Source organism: Phaseolus vulgaris, chromosome 6 (genome assembly GCF_051622355.1).
Source record: "Phaseolus vulgaris cultivar YP4 chromosome 6, ASM5162235v1, whole genome shotgun sequence".
In the NCBI taxonomy this organism is placed as follows: Eukaryota; Viridiplantae; Streptophyta; class Magnoliopsida; order Fabales; family Fabaceae; genus Phaseolus; species Phaseolus vulgaris.
The window spans coordinates 23,281,423-23,294,430 of NC_143503.1; the positions used below are offsets into that span (position 1 = coordinate 23,281,423).

Here is a 13,008-nt window from a genome sequence, read left to right on the forward strand (position 1 = left end):
AGTATAGTTGAATATATTTAAAATATTTTTTTAATTTATTTTAATTTTTAAAATCAATAAATAGAAAGAATTTTAGAAATAAAAAATAATTAATTATTATATTGACTAAATTAGATATTATTTTAGAAATTAAAAAAAAATATTAATATTTAAATTAATTTTTACTATTAATAAATAATTTTTAAATTAATAAAATTTTAGTTATCAACTTTATAATTTAAATTTAGAAATTACTTTAAATATCAATAATTTTTTAGTTTATACAATAATATCTAATTTAATTAATATAACAACTAATTCTTTTTTATTTTAAAAATTATTTTATATTTAATAATATTTTTTAGAGTATAATTAAGTTTAATTTGTCTTTTTTTTTATCACATATACTTTTAATCATAGTTTATAAACTGTGGTTTTCTTAACTCCAACTAGTTATAATGTAATAAACTACTTTGAGGTGAATTTTATGCTTTGTTTGGATTAGAGAGTGGAAATGAGGGAGTGAATTTGAGATAATTTAAAGATAAAGTGTAAAGAAAGTTAGGGTGTTTGGATTAAGGTAAATAGAGTGGAAAGTGTGAGGAAAGTTTATAAAAGTTTGTGAGTAATGTTATGGGTGTGATTGAAATTGTATTTTTTTTAATTGATAAAAATGTAACTTTACATATTTGCCCTTACATTTAAAAATTATTCAAAAATTAATTTAATTTATTTATTTATAAATTATAATTATTTTTAATTAAAATATTTATAATTATAAATATTTGATAAAAAATATTTTTATATTAAATAACATTATAATTTTTATCTTTACTTTTTTTTAATTAATATAATTATTATATAAATTTATTTGTCAATTATTAAAAAAATATATTTATTTTTACTATTATTTATATTTATAACTTATTATATATAATATGATTAATTATTATTTTTTATAATAATTATTTTTTTATAATGTTTATATTTTTATATTTAAATTATAATTATATTTTAAATAAAAAATAATAATTTAAGTTTAAAATAAAAAGGGTAAAAAAGTAAATTATAATTAATTAATTAAATATAGATATATATACCACTTTCCTCGCAAAGTTTTGCATGAAATTTTTTTTTTTGATTTGTGTGTTTTTTTTGTTGTTATTAGGCGACTTTCAGCTCTTTTCATTGTGAATAGTGTTTTAACGTCTTTCTCTCCATAGATACGAACACAGTCTTAGTGATGATATATCAAATAAAATGTTGTACCTATAAAAGAATTTAACATTTTTTGAACTAATATGAATCAATTATGAAATGACAAATAGAATAACATCATTTATTTTTATCCTTTATGATGTCATTATTTTATTATCATCCAAATATTTTACATTAATGATGGTTGTTATTTTTTTTCTTCATCTTATTTGATTTTTTCAACTTACATTTTGTGACAATGAAATGGTTGTGTCATTATTGTGTTGGAAATCAATTTTAACTTGAAACTCCCTTTAGGGACAAAGTTCATGCACCCTTCAATCATCACAACATGACATAATTACATGATATAATTGTTAATGCAAGACTCATATAATCATGAACATGCTTGTTTTGGTTTGGTTTGAAACCAAAACATTTCAAACAACAAAGGTACAAAAAATCTCTTAGCATTTTGTAAATTAATATTATTTTAATGTTCAAATCAAATATGCTTTAAATAGTTGTGCTTATTATTCATTTGTGAGATTGATAATTGACATCAAAGCAATTCACTTATGGAAGCCAAAAGCTTAGAACAAGTGATGAAAATATATGGTAGTTGCTACCTTTCTTTGCAAAAGAAGAAATATAAATAAATTGTTAGTTGTAAGACTAGTAGTTGCACCTACCCTTGCTTAAGTCCTCCCATTTTCTAATTCCAAAATAATTTTTATTTTTTAAGATGTTGCCTATATTATATAATATGTAATAAATATTTGTCTATTGAAATGTATATAATTAAGTACTAAAGTTTTAGTCCTTATTCTTCTTGAAACTATTTTAATAGTAATATTAAAAGCTTAATTTTAATATATTTGATGGTGTGAAATTTTGTACACCATCTATTCAACTATATGACATATTTAGTATGGTTTTCAAGTAATTGTCACAATATCTAACTATGTAATAATTAATTATTATCGGTGACGTTTTATTATCTCAACTCAATTAATCTTATCATTATTAGAGAATTATTAAATAAAAATTAATTTTAAAAATAAAAATAATTAATTACTATATTAATTAAATTAAATATTATTTTAAAAATTTAATAAATTATTAATATTTAGTTTATAAAATTAATATATAAAATCTTGATGGTTAATATTAAATACAAATTTAAAAATTATTTATCAATAATGTTAATTAATTTAGATACTAATAATCTTTTAAATCTTTAAAATAATATATAATTTAGTTTATAACATTAATTATTTTTTATCTTTAAAATTATTTTTTATTTAATGATTTTTTTATAATATATTATTTAGTTTTAATAGTAAAACGAGTTTGTTGTATTATCTGTAAACTTCTTTTAATTTTAGTTATAATTACATTTAAAATTGTTAATTACGTTTTCCTTTTTTAAGACATTGTCACACATAGGAAAGATGGTTAGCACACATGTCTGGTCAATTATTTTAGTTTAAAAAGCACTTTTTAAGAATAAAGTTTGAAAAATAAGTGTTTTAATTTATGATATTATAAATTTAGGTATTGAGTAGACATGTCAATTATATGTGATAAAAAAATGTGAATTAAGAGCTTTAAAAAAATTAGAAGAAAACTTAAAAGCTTAAAAAGTATAAATTTATTTGATATTTAATTTTAAAAGTTCCTTTCTTATGCAACATGGCATAATCAAATATTTATATTGTGTTGCATGATCAAATATTTATATTGTTTTCACAAGATAATATAAATTATTAAATAAGAATGTAAAATCATAAAAAAATAATATTAGATAACTTAAATTTCAATTAACAACATAGTTAAGAATAAAAAAAATGTATAAAAAATGAAATAAAGTAGTTTTTAAAAGATCGAAGGAGAATATATGAGAATGTGGGGGAGTAGTTCATGAAATTATTGAAAGGATAAGTAATATTAATTATATTAACAACATATTATTTAAATATGGGAATATAAATAATATTAAGAATATTTACTATTAAGAATATTTAGAGAGAAATAATATCGATTTTACTTTTAAATTTGTGTATTCTAATTTATGTCATAAGAATAAATACAAATCGTATCATACTTAACATTCGTATTAAAACATCTTTGAATATATAAATCATAATTTTGATTTTTTTTCTTCTAAGAAACAATTTATAGAATACAAATTAACTATTAAAAGTTTTCAATACAATATTAAAATTTAATTTAGGGTTAAAAATTAGAAGGGCAAATTAAGTTATGAATATGATAGATGATAAAATCAGTTTTTATTATTATTGAGTTATGAATATTTTTATATTACACAATTTCTTTCCATTATTGTATTATTTCAACATTATGCTTCAAAATATTAATTTTGATATTTTTTTATTTATTTCATACTATTTTTTAATTGGTATAATGGATTTCCATTTAAAAGTATGTTATTTTTATTTTATTTTAAATATGATAAAAATATTTAAAAATGAAGTATAAGATGAACAATAAAATACACAGTATAAAAGTATAACATAATTGAAATAAAATATCCATAAATAAAAACCAGAATAAAGAGTAATTATAAATACTAAAAAATATATTTGATTGATTAAATAAAATTAAAATTTATACAAAGTACCATACGAACCTGTATATTTCTGTTATTTTTTATATTTAGTTATTTCAACAGATAAGTTTATTACATATTTATGATTTAATAAGATAGATATTAACTGAAAATTGTTAGAACATATTAAAATTTAGAAAAAAGTAAAAAAAAAATGATAATATAATAGCATGAATGAAAGCCTCACTTCTCAAAATTCAAGTTTTAATTATAGTTTTGAATTAAACTATAAAAAATTCAATAATTTAGTAACAAGACATGGAATCAAACAAAATCTGCAACAACCTGTGATTATTTGATAGTTTGAAATACTTTATAGAAAGCTTATCTTGTATTTATTAATTTTGGAGAGATAAGTGTTTGATATGAAAAATTGAGTTAACCTTTGATATAAAAATAATTTGTCAGAGGTTCTTGTGGGTTGTACTCTATCTGTCATCGACAACATTACTTGCGTCACCTTCATAAACACATTCCTTCCAATCATCCATCTCACTTCCACAAATTCCATTTAATTCCAACCAAACCCTTCACTTCTTCAAATCTTCTACGCACTTTCTTTTTCCTTTTCTGTTGCCTGATCTTCTGCCTCCAAGGTCTGATTTTTACCCCTACCCTCTTGGCCTGTTTGCTTTTCAATCATGGTTGAAGCTGCATAACATGATTTTATGGTGTATTTTTATGTGGGGTTCTTGAGTTTTCTGTAAATTTCGTTTCTTTTATTTTATGGGTTGATTCGGTGCTGGTTCACATAGATCGATGGGTTTTTCTTGCTTGTAAGGTGGTGGATATGTGTGAGCTGTGAATTGCCCTGAATTCAGAATCTGGCCACCTTGAAAGTTTGTAATTCTTTTTATGTGGGGATGTTGAAATTTGAATCTGGGGTTGCTCCAAGGCGATTTTGAGAGGTTTTGTGTGAGGAGCTTGATGTGGGATCATGGATTCTGAGTTTGTCAATTATCAGTAATTTTATGTGTGTGTTTTGAAGATTACGGAGTTACTGAAAATTTGGTCTTTGATATGGGCATGTGACCAATGTAGCATTGCCCCATCTTGTTGAGTAAGGTTTTGTTTGTTGTTTCTATTTTTGTAGTTGTTTATGGATGGTTCTATCTTGAGTTCTTTAATCCTTATTAATTTATTAAATATATGTGGCAATTTACTTCAACATCGAAACATTTTGTAACGAGTTTAAGGAGTGTCAATATATATTACATACATCATTGAAATATGAATTTATATGCACGTTTTCATGTGATTCAAAGTGAAAGGAAGAAAGCAATGCACAGTTTATAGCCTTTGAATGTTGATGCTTGTAGTACGTACGTGGTGATAAGTACTTTCAATTTCAATTTAATTGTGCTTGTGGTTGAAAGTGGAACTATTGGTGGTTTTATTTTCAATTTGGGTACTTTCTGGTATAAAAATGTCATCAATATCATGTTTCAAGTCTAAAACTAGGTTTGTTTTTCTCTGTTGCTACCTTTTCAGATCTTGCCATTTGGGATTTTCACCAGGATTGGAAATGGTTAAAAGGTTCGGTTGCCTTGTGCATGCTTATGATGACTTCATGAAGGATGAACTAAATGGAATTTCTAACTGATTTGTTCTTGGAACAGTTATGGAGTGTTCTGATTTGCGAAAGATATCATGTTGCAGTGCTTAGAGGGATTTAAGCCTTTATTTGCTTCCATATTGAGATGTTGTGATCTGGACATATATAACCAGCCAAGAGGCCTTGAAGATCCTGAACTTCTTGCTAGAGAGACAGTGTGTACGCACTTACCCTTACTTTATGCTTATGATTCATTAATTGTCACTTTTGTTCTTACATAATTGCATTACAAATTAATTCTGATTTTTCAACCTATGTGTTTTGCCTGAGAATATGGACTTCTGAAATCCTGTATCTTCTATTATTCCATCATATTCTGAGGTAATATAACTAGTGGCGATGAACAAAAAAGGAAAAGCAATAGTATAAAAGATATATTTATTTTGTTTGTGATGCTGGATTCTATTGCCTCTAACATTGCTGCTAGGAAATAAATACGTGATATTTGTACTGAAGAATGGCTATACATTTTCTTGTCTTTGCAGTCAGTGTAAGTGAAATAGAAGCACTTTATGAGCTCTTCAAAAAGATCAGCAGTGCTGTTATTGATGATGGGTTGATTAACAAGGTTTGTCTGTTTTGGGGCATTATATTTCACATAGTTGAGCTTTTTTCCAACAATGAAAGAAAGTACATGTCTAATTTTAAGTTTTATTTATCATTCTGTATGTATGCTGTATATTCTATTTCGTCATTTGCTTTCTTTTGAAGGGTTTAGTTTTAAAAACTCTATCAGATATCAGATGTTATATTCAATTTTAGATATCATTTTGCAGGAAGAGTTTCAGTTGGCATTGTTCAAGACAAATAAAAAAGAAAGTCTTTTTGCTGATCGGGTATTGCTTTCATTTCATTTTATTGATTTCCTAAGCAAATATCTTTACTTTGAAGCATGAAAGTCTCTTTCTATGGTCATATATCAGGTTATTATCCACACAGATACACAGAAAAAAATTGGTTCTCATGCTCATTTCTAGATGTTCAGTTCTCTCTCTATTTTATAATTTATTCTCATTGATCTGTGTATAATACTAACTTTGAATAGTTCACAGAACATGAGGATGCAAAAATTATGTTAAACTTTTGTAGCTTGAAAGGATGTTATTTTAAAAATTAGCATGTGCCTGTTTGTACATGTAACAAAAAGATGGCATATTTAATGCAGTATGAAATAGTTAATTTACTTGCACAAGTAGTGTATGCACACAATGCATGCCCTGTTTATACATTTTATTTCTCACATATTCCCTTCCAGTTTAAATATTTTTGAACATTATATTTTGTAACTTGTTCAAAGATTGATTCATCACATTACTCCTTGTGGTTGGTATCTCATGAATTTTTCTCTAACTCTATTAGGTATTTGATTTGTTTGACACAAAGCACAATGGGATACTGGGTTTTGAAGAGTTTGCTCGTGCTCTCTCCGTTTTCCATCCAAATGCCCCTATTGATGATAAGATTGAATGTATGTTGTAAGGAGTTTTTTTTTTTTGTAAATTTTAGCATGAATTGTCTGTGTTCATCTTTTAAATTTTAGAACGATGCATAATTGAAACCAAGTTCTTAATTTTCTTCACGACCTTTTCAAATAAACAACACTAAACCCAAATGATATCATGTTTCAGTTTCCTTTCAACTGTATGATCTCAAGCAGCAGGGTTTTATTGAAAGGCAAGAGGTAATAGTCGTTGTTTGTTTAATTCTAAATTGTTTTTCTCTTCATTCCAGAGAAGCCTGATTTTTGTATGGCTTTTTATGCAGGTGAAGCAAATGGTAGTAGCTACACTTGCTGAATCTGGCATGAACCTATCAGATGATGTTATAGAAAGTATAATTGACAAGGTTTTTACCCCATTCTTCTATCACTTACATTTCTAAGTTCTAACTGTGCCAAGTCTCATTTTCTCTTTTTCAAAACTCACTTGGATGGTTTTAACATTAAATTTTGGATTTCTTTAGACCTTTGAGGAAGCAGATACAAAGCATGATGGCAAGATTGACAAGGAAGAGTGGAGAAACCTTGTTCTGCGCCATCCATCACTTCTGAAGAACATGACCCTTCAATATCTTAAGTAATTATTGAACTTATATCTTTCTTGTCAATTTCTGCACTACACTTTCCAAGTGGACATAGCAAAATAACATTGACCTTTATATCTTCATAACTGTTCATGGTTAAATCTTTGTTAAAAAAGTATGATCAAATCTTTTCATTTGTCCTTTGTCTTACACTTGGCTTTTCTGATATCCTTTTCAATGTTGTGTTTGAGCAGGGACATCACCACAACATTCCCAAGCTTTGTATTCCATTCACAAGTAGACGATACTTGAAGATAATTTCTCCCATGGTTTCATCCTTTTGGGCTGCAGGGCCACTTGTGTAGAAAAGGGCATGGCACTTTTACTTTACATCTTTGAATAATATATTTTGTTTTGTGGATTCTTTTGCTGCCTTTCTTTGTCATTTTTTTCTTCAAATTTCCAGACAGATTTTGTTCCCATTTTTCAAAACTAGGATTTGATGGAAGGTTGTGTAGAGTTTGTTTTAAATTGTGATTTATATTTTATATTGATTGATGGAGATGGTTGTGATTCACAAATATTTAGAAACTAAAGCTTTTTTTTATTTAATGCTTTAACTTCTCTTAAATATGTTTGAAGTTCTTGAAATTGGAAAAAAACCTCACTCAGTTCTTAAAAATAGACCATTCCCTAGTAGTTTTTTTTTTAATTATTATTTATTTTGGAAATGTTGTAGTGTTTTTCTATTTCAAAAATATGGACGATAAAAGTTTTGGGTTAAATATATTTTCTTTAACTTTAGACCAATTAAATACTTATAGTATGTAAATATGATTGGAATGAATAATGAAATGTTTGTTAGTTTTTTTAAAAATTATTAGTTTGATTTTGAAATTTGTTATTATTTTAATTGCTTATTAATGTTCATTCAATACAAGGAAATTAAATAATTAATTGTTATAGTGTCTAGACACCATTTTCGAGGACTATATAAATTTTTAATTTCTAAATTAGTTTTTTTATTGTTAAATGATTTCTATATAAATTTTTAATTTCTAAATTAGTTTTTTTATTGTTAAATGATTTTTAAATTCGTATTTAATTATTTGTTACTAAATTTAAAATCTAAATAATTGGTAGTTAAAATCTTGGTAGCTAATTATATATTAATTTAGAAATTATTTAATAATAATAAAAACTAGTTTACAAATTATTTTTTTTAATTTCTTAAATGATCTTTAATTTAGTTATTATTACAACTATTATTTTACTATTATTTTGTATCTAAAAATTTAAAAATTAGAAATTAATTTTTATTTAATGATTATTTGATGATATTTTTGTTATTATTATAAATAATATACATATACGAAGATAACGAGAAAGACAATTTTACATGTAAGAAAAGTAAATTTAAGTTGTTCAACCATCATTATTATTTTTAAATAACATAATTAGTTTGAAAAGGTTGCATGAAATCTACGCTTCTTTCAATTATTCATTGTAAGATCTTATAATTATTGTTTGTTAGTTATCAAACTCTAGTTTCACTATAAATTTTCCGAACTTTTAAAAAATATATACCTCAAATGCATAATAAATCTTAATATTTAAATGAAAATAAGAATTTAAATGCTTTAAATAAATAAAAAAACCGAGTTCGCTTAATTTAAAAACAAAAACTTAATTGACTTAAACAAAAACACGGAGAATCAAACTCTAACACAGAGTAAATTAAATGGATAGAAAATATAATTAAGTTAAAAAAAGCTATATTTGTAATGGAAAAATGTATAATTTTTTTAACAAAACAAAAAAATTTAAAAAATACTTTTCAAAATCATAATTTATCTCTTTTTCATTTTATCAATTGAAAAATTGAGTACAAGATTATCAATATTTTGTCTTTATTTTTTGCCTTTTTTTGGCTTTGCATTTACAATTACTAATTCTTGAGTTGGTGGGTCCATCTCATCAACAAGTACCTAACTTTTGGATAGAGTGACAGAGATAATGTTTTGTTTGAGAATTGAATTTCAGTGGCCACACAACACAAGTATCAACCTTAATTCTCAAATTTCAATTTGAGTATGGCAGTTCTACCTTTTCTCTTAGTTCCACCTCCTTCTGCTGCTTCTGTATATTCATCTCCAAGGTATGAAATTTCTCTCCAATCTCATTTTTCTCACTAATTGTGTCCAAATATGTCATCTTCTTTGTACCCTTGAAATGCTCATTATTTTGTTCTCATGTTTAAATTTATTTTCCACTATTCTTATGAATTGCTATCATTATTCCCTGTGATGCCATCAGTTAATTGTTGGTTATATAATTCCCAATCTGTATTTTACATCATACTTTACCCTGCAATGTTTAGTGCACTAGTTTTACCCTGCTTTATATTGCTCCGATTATATCCCCTTTGGCAAATTAAGCCAACTTTAGCAGCAAAAGGAAGTAAATAGAATTTCTATGGTTTTATTATATGCTATAAGTGCATCATTTGATTAAAGTTTGCAAACCTAAGATTGAATTTGAATGAATTTCATTTTACAGAGTTTTCCAAAAAAAAAATCTCGATATTGTTTTCAATTGAAACTTCAAGTCAAATGCAAGATAGTCTTCTTGCTGGAGAAACTGAACATACCATGAAATTAAGTTTGCTAGAGTAAGTTGAAAGAGGTCAAACTTTTTGTGAAAATCAATCCAAATTTTCAAAAATTATGCTTGAAGATAAAAGACACACCCAATCCAGGAAGGGGGTCACCACCCTAAAAGAGAGGGGTGGTAATATAATGGAGAGGGTTTCTGTGATTTATGAAAAAAACTTGTAATGGGGAGAGTTTTGCTATTTTTCTTTTGTGATGGTGTTTTGCGTTTATCTTGTATCTTTGATCCTCATTATATGTGGAGGGGATAGTTTTCCTCAACAAAACCAAACACAGCCTGATTACTTATATTTTAATTCAGAATGGATTTTTCTAATGCATAAAGTTATCATCAAGCTTCTTGAGAAGCATCTTTGTTGATCAAGTTCTTCAAACCTCTATAAATTCAGGTGCTTGGAGGAAGCAAAACTCAGCTGTGTTGAGTCTAACAAAGTCTCCATTTTAACAGTGAAGCGATTTTCTAGAAGGATAGTACTTCAGTTTTTGGGGATTAATCATATGATATGGTATGCTTCTCCTGCTTTGGCTGCACCAATTATGCCAGACATGAAGGAACCTGAACTCATGCGGTTTGTCTGTCTTTCCCTTTTTTACCCTAGTCTTATTTTGTGAAATGAAAAAATGTTAGTGTATTTTGATTTGTGATTTACTATTTTTTACGTGAAGCATCTAGGACTTTGAAGCTACCAAGTGGAGTGAGAATTCAAGGTAAAGAATTTTAAAACTTCCATGTTGTATTCCTCCAGTAAAATGAAGCATGTATGTATGAGAGAAATTGTTGATTCAAAAACACTTTGAGGATTCACACTGATGAATCTCATTCTTGTTTGATGGAAAGACTAACAACCCTATTTGTTTTCATTTGAGTGTGTATGTGTTTTTTCCCACATCCCATTGTGTTTCATCCATGTTTCTCCAAAAATAGGACTGAATATACTTGGTTGTTGATAAAATCATTGAAATCTTATGCATTTTAGTGATTTTACTATTCTTTCTGATGGAAATATATCAAGCTATCCATACAAGTCTTTGTACATAAATAGGTACTTATATAAAGTTTTCAAATTAGATATTGTTGAAGGGGAAGGACCAGAAGCTTATAATGGAGATGTGGTTAAATTCAATTGTGTATGCAGGCGTGCAAATGGATACTTTGTTTTCAGGTAACTGCAAACTGGGAATTTTTCATTGACATGATATTTTACTGATTGTCATGATTCAAATCATTATGAGATTATAATACATACAACCATTTAATTTTTAGTTTCATTTTTTCTCCCTTAATTTTCCTTTAAACCAGTTTATCTGACCCAAACCTGTCTTACTGTTGCATGGTTTCATACTCTAATTCATGATAGTACAGTCGATCAATTCAGTGGAGAAAGTACACCTGTTACACTTCCCTTGGACGAGAACCAGGTCAGTTTTTTTCATTCAACTTGTAGGGTCCAGTGATCTCTTTAATATGTTTACCATTCAAATGTAAAGAAGGTTGTATTGTCATTTTTTTCTTGAATTCAATGGAAAAGTAACAAATGAAGAAAAAAGTGAGAAGGGGGCTCTTACAAAGGTCCTTCTTGTCATGTTTTTTCTACTTTGCTCAATAACTTCTAGAGTTGCAGTTACTTTTTTCTATTTCAAAGTATGGTGATACTTGAGAAACAAAAGAAAACAAACATGTAAAGATGCACAGTACAAATTTGACTGTGGAGGTGTTTTGTTGTTATAACTTCAATCATTGTTTATTTCGTTCTAACATTCTTCCAAGTTGAAAAAGAAAAAGAAAAATGTCAATGCATGCTGGTAATAAAACAAGCATGTTGATTCTTGTGAAAAAGAAAAAGAACTCTGTTGATGAACAAAGAAAAAGAAGCATGTAAAATGCACAAGACAATTCAGTTGAGTGTGGAGGCGTTTTGTTTCTACCTAACTCTAATCATCTTTGACTAAGTTTATCTAACATTCTTCATGGTTGAGGATTCCATTAACCACAAAATTCTGCCCTGACTTCTGATAATACATGGCTATTCCCTTTTACTCTGCTTGTTATTTTTCTGCATTAACAACTTCACCAATTAACATATGAGATTATATTATTGATCACTTGACATTCAAATTCTTGCTTCTTCTTCTTCTGTAAACAATTTGATATCTATGAGGTCACATTATACTAATTGCATTGCATTTTTCTGCAGATGATAGTGGGCTTAAAAGAGGTCCTCATTGGCATGAGAGTTGGTGGTATGTTCCTCACTGAGTCACTGACATGCATGAGATTATATACATTTTACTCCAAACTTTGGCATGCAATCTATCGCCATGTTTCTAACATGCTTTAAAACAATATTTGAACATAACAATGGACATGACATAAAAACAACATGTTAAATTAAGGTATATTAATTAATATTATCATTCTAGTTATTGTTTTGTTTGTGGCATTTACTTGTACTTTTAGGGAAGAGAAGAGCATTGATCCCACCTTCAGCAGGATATGTAAATGAGAACTTGAAACCAATACCTGAAGAGGTTAGATTATATATTCTTTTGATTGCTAATGCAAATTCTCAATAATTAAATTTGATTGTAATACTAAATTGCAAACTGTGTTTTTTTAATTGCAGTTTGGTCCTCGTCGCAGCCTTTTTTCTCATGCACAGGAACCTTTGGTTTTTGAAGTTCAACTCTTGAAAATTTTGAGCCCTCCACCATCACCTGCATTCAACTGATTATTTGTTAATATATATTTTTTTAACTCTACTTTCAGTTTTTAGATATCATAATTGTGTGGTATTATTTCATTATATTTAAATTATTCCAATTGAATACTTTAGATGTTACAAATATGTGATTTTAGTTTTTTTTAATGATTAATTCTGTTTTTTTCTTAA

General features: G+C 26.5%; 2 protein-coding genes across 6 annotated transcripts; both read left to right on the forward strand.

Moving 5' to 3' along the window:
* Nucleotides 1-4,188: 4,188 nt before the first annotated feature.
* On the forward strand, nucleotides 4,189-8,026 carry LOC137831380 (calcineurin B-like protein 3). The gene is made up of 10 exons (XM_068639036.2): nucleotides 4,189-4,404; nucleotides 5,300-5,344; nucleotides 5,428-5,582; nucleotides 5,909-5,991; nucleotides 6,200-6,259; nucleotides 6,783-6,891; nucleotides 7,052-7,104; nucleotides 7,188-7,268; nucleotides 7,386-7,498; nucleotides 7,700-8,026. Exons 3-10 carry the CDS (start codon nucleotides 5,459-5,461, stop codon nucleotides 7,755-7,757), a joined length of 681 nt encoding a protein of 226 aa, XP_068495137.1. The 5' UTR covers nucleotides 4,189-4,404; nucleotides 5,300-5,344; nucleotides 5,428-5,458; the 3' UTR covers nucleotides 7,758-8,026.
* Nucleotides 8,027-9,445: 1,419 nt separating this feature from the next.
* Nucleotides 9,446-13,008, forward strand: LOC137831381 (FKBP-like peptidyl-prolyl cis-trans isomerase family protein). Of its 5 annotated transcripts, none has more exons than XM_068639037.2 (8): nucleotides 9,446-9,603; nucleotides 10,507-10,686; nucleotides 10,791-10,825; nucleotides 11,187-11,280; nucleotides 11,476-11,536; nucleotides 12,313-12,358; nucleotides 12,576-12,646; nucleotides 12,742-13,008. In XM_068639037.2, exons 1-8 carry the CDS (start codon nucleotides 9,539-9,541, stop codon nucleotides 12,844-12,846), a joined length of 657 nt encoding a protein of 218 aa, XP_068495138.1. In that variant the 5' UTR covers nucleotides 9,446-9,538; the 3' UTR covers nucleotides 12,847-13,008. The 5 variants fall into 5 exon arrangements, with proteins under 5 accessions (XP_068495138.1, XP_068495139.1, XP_090160148.1 ...); XM_068639038.2 differs by having other exon boundaries at nucleotides 11,481-11,536; XM_090304022.1 differs by having other exon boundaries at nucleotides 9,456-9,603; nucleotides 10,784-10,825; nucleotides 11,481-11,536.

Coding starts and splice junctions, on each gene's coding strand:
- LOC137831380 (XM_068639036.2), top strand. CDS start 5,459: ATGTTGCAGTGCTTAGAGGGATTTAAGCCTTTATTTGCTTCCATATTG. Junction 6,260..6,782: donor AAAGTCTTTTTGCTGATCGG/GTATTGCTTTCA, acceptor TAACTCTATTAG/GTATTTGATTTGTTTGACAC. Junction 7,499..7,699: donor ATGACCCTTCAATATCTTAA/GTAATTATTGAA, acceptor GTGTTTGAGCAG/GGACATCACCACAACATTCC.
- LOC137831381 (XM_068639037.2), top strand. CDS start 9,539: ATGGCAGTTCTACCTTTTCTCTTAGTTCCACCTCCTTCTGCTGCTTCT. Junction 11,537..12,312: donor TTCCCTTGGACGAGAACCAG/GTCAGTTTTTTT, acceptor ATTTTTCTGCAG/ATGATAGTGGGCTTAAAAGA. Junction 12,647..12,741: donor TGAAACCAATACCTGAAGAG/GTTAGATTATAT, acceptor TTTTAATTGCAG/TTTGGTCCTCGTCGCAGCCT.